The 3,226-nt window shown below is 35.3% G+C and overlaps 1 protein-coding gene across 1 annotated transcript; it reads left to right on the forward strand.

The window, feature by feature from the left end:
• The first annotated feature begins 401 nt into the window (after window positions 1-401).
• On the forward strand, window positions 402-1,988 carry LOC145050394 (uncharacterized). Its single transcript, XM_078998651.1, has 2 exons — window positions 402-1,148; window positions 1,275-1,988. The coding sequence occupies exons 1-2, from the start codon at window positions 402-404 to the stop codon at window positions 1,986-1,988; spliced, it is 1,461 nt and encodes a 486-aa protein (XP_078854777.1).
• Window positions 1,989-3,226: the final 1,238 nt, after the last annotated feature.

Here is a 3,226-nt window from a genome sequence, read left to right on the forward strand (position 1 = left end):
CAATGATATAATTGAAACAACTAGAAACTCTAAAAAAAACTTAAGGGTAAACTATATATGGTTTAAAACAAAATCAAATTAATTATAAAATCAAATTAAATTAGTTTTAAAATCAAATTAATATTAATATTAAAATAAAATAAAATAAATTATAAAATCAAATTGATATGATTTTCTTATTAAAACAGGTTGAATCGTTGATTTTTAGTTTAAGTTTCTTCTGCATAACCATTGTGAATACTCTATCCAATCCGTCTGATTTTTACTTTTCGAGTACATATATTTTTATATACTTGTGAATACTGTATCTATTCTTAGGTATATATTTATTTATATAGCCTAAATACAATCTAACTTTCGATAACTATATATATAATATAATTTTTAATAATGAAACAACAATGACGATCGATAAGAGTTGGATTAGAGAGAACCGAATGTCTTCAAAATACTTGGAAGATCTTAAAAACTTTATGAAGATTGCTGAGAAACATGTCAACTCCAAAGGCAAAGTGCGGTGCCCGTGCAAAACGTGTGTGAATTCGTATCGACATGTTTTGCCTACGGTTTATGCCCACTTACATGACATTGGGTTTCTAGAAACATATACTACGTGGATTCATCACGGTGAGAAACATGTCGGTTCTTCGGATTTAAGCTACAATTCGACTCCAAGAACAAACATTCCAGTAAACACGCCCACAAGTAATGAGATGTTTGATGTAATTGATGATGTTATGGCGGAACAAAATACAAATGAAGAAAATATAGATGAGGAGGGGCGAGGTATAGACCCGGAATTTGATGATTTGTTTGAGGAGCTCAATACCAAGTTATACCCTGAATGTAGCGATATGTCTGCCTTAAACTTTTTGGAAAAGTTGTTGCATATTAAAGTGATCAATAGATGGACAAATAGTTCGTTTGTTCAACTTGTAGAGTTACTAAGAGCTGCTTTCTCGAAGAGCAAGATTCCAGCTTCACACTATGAAGCTAAAAAGAAGTTGAGAAAGATAGGGTTAGGATATCAATCGATCCACGCTTGCAAAAATGATTGTGCTTTGTTTTGGAAGGAGAATAGTTCCATGCAAAATTGTCCGATTTGTAAGGAGAGTAGATGGGTGGACACAACTACAAAGGGGAAGAAAGTACCACAAAAAGTGTTGCGATACTTTCCTATGACTCCAAGACTTCGACGAATGTATAGCTCCAGATTCACAGCTAAAGATATGAGTTGGCATAATACTGGACGCTCAATAGATGGTATGCTGTAGCATCCGGTTGATGGGAAGTCATGGCAAGATTTTGATCAAAGATATCCAGAGTTTGCTAAAGAACCTAGAAATGTTCGTCTAGGTTTGGCTGCTGATGGATTTAATCCATTCGGCAACTTTAATAGTACTTATAGTACTTGGCCGGTTATATTAACTACCTACAATACACCACCATGGATATGTATGAAAGAGTCTTCTTTCATGCTAACTTTGCTGATTCCTGGCCCTAAATCACCATCAAAGGACATTGATGTTTTCTTGAGGCCTTTGGTGGATGAGTTGAAAATGTTGTGGTCTGAAGGAGTCCAAATGAGAGATGCGTCAACCAACACCGTATTCAACATGCGTGCGATGTTGTTATGGACTATCAATGATTTTCCAGCGCGTGGAAGTTTGTCTGGTAGGAGAGGTCAAGGTTATTTAGCATGCCCTACTTGTAACGCAGACACATCTTCAATTCATGTCACCAACACGATGTCTTATGTTGGTCATAGACGATTCTTGCATATGAACCATAAGTGGAGGCAAAGTTTATTGTTTAATGGTCAACCTGAGAGAAGGCCACATCCAAAACGATTTAGCAATACAACTATATTAAAGCAATTGGCTTGTCTCCCTAATCGTATTCCAGGGAAACATCCTGAGCATGGGGGTGCAACAAGAAAGCGCAATGATAAAACAAGAAAAAAAAGAGTTGAATTGGACGAAACATAGTATCTTTTTTGAGCTTGAGTATTGGTCTTCCCTCGAGCTAAAACACAATATAGATTTTATGCATGTGGAGAAAAATGTGGATGAGAGTTTTGTAAATACTGCATTGATGAATGAAAAAACCAAAGACAAAAAAGAGGCAAGAGAAGACTTGAAAAATATGGGCATTCGGCCACATCAGTGGCCAAAAGAGAAAGTCAACAAGAGGAAGAAAGTCAATAATAATAAGGAAGACAACAAGAAGAAAATAATACTACCACATGCTGATTACTCTTTTAAACCAATTGATCGACAACGATTCTATCAATTCATTAAAGGAGTGAGGCTACCTGATGGTTTTGGATCGAACTTTAATAAGAAGGTGAATGATATAGCATCAAATAACGTTGGGCTAAAGTCTCACGATCATCACATCCTCTGTGGGAAGCCGTTCGAGCGACTGTACAGGGCGACTGCCAAAGAGCTTATAAACAGCACAAACATGACGTGAAAGATTATTTTGATAGTGTTGGTGGATATGATGATGTGGAAGGTGCAAGACAAACTCCACCGGATGATATGGATGAGGAAGCTTGGAATAACATGATCGATCTTCTTTTTTTGGATGAGAGTTATAGGAAGAAGTGCAAAGAAGGTAAAGAAAGCAGGTCCAAACTTCAAATTACGAGTTCTCATGGAAGTAGAACATATGCAGACAGACGACATGAGGAGGTAACTAAATTTATTTGTATTTTATAAAAAATTTATTAACATTTATGTAAATATATTAATTGTTTTTGGCTTATTATAGAGAGAATGAGGAGAACACCCGCAACATATCGACGGTTGGAGACAGATGCTATTTAAAGAAAGTCGGGGATGGTGTACACCACAAGCAGAAGTCGTTTGGGTAAGTAATAAAAAAAGTTAATAAGTTGTTTGATAAATATGTTATTATTATTTTAGTTAGTTTAAGGTATAATATTATTATTTTAGTGTATAAATTTAGTTATTTTTTTTAATTAATATACTTTTATTGTTTTCTTTATCTTAGGAAAACATTCAACGAGAGAAGATGGTGATGCAATCACAAATCGGGGAGAACGAAAAGTTAAATGAAGAACAATGTCTCGCTCGTGCCCTCGGTGAGAGACGTGGGCATATTCGTGGAATTGGAAGGAAACCAAGCATCAACAATAATTTATTTCCAAATGAACATACCAATCGTTCCAAAGCTTCCACATCCCAATCTTCAGATAATC

This window comes from Lactuca serriola, chromosome 5 (genome assembly GCF_051521515.1).
Source record: "Lactuca serriola cultivar US96UC23 chromosome 5, Lser_US96UC23_V15, whole genome shotgun sequence".
Taxonomy (NCBI): Eukaryota; Viridiplantae; Streptophyta; class Magnoliopsida; order Asterales; family Asteraceae; genus Lactuca; species Lactuca serriola.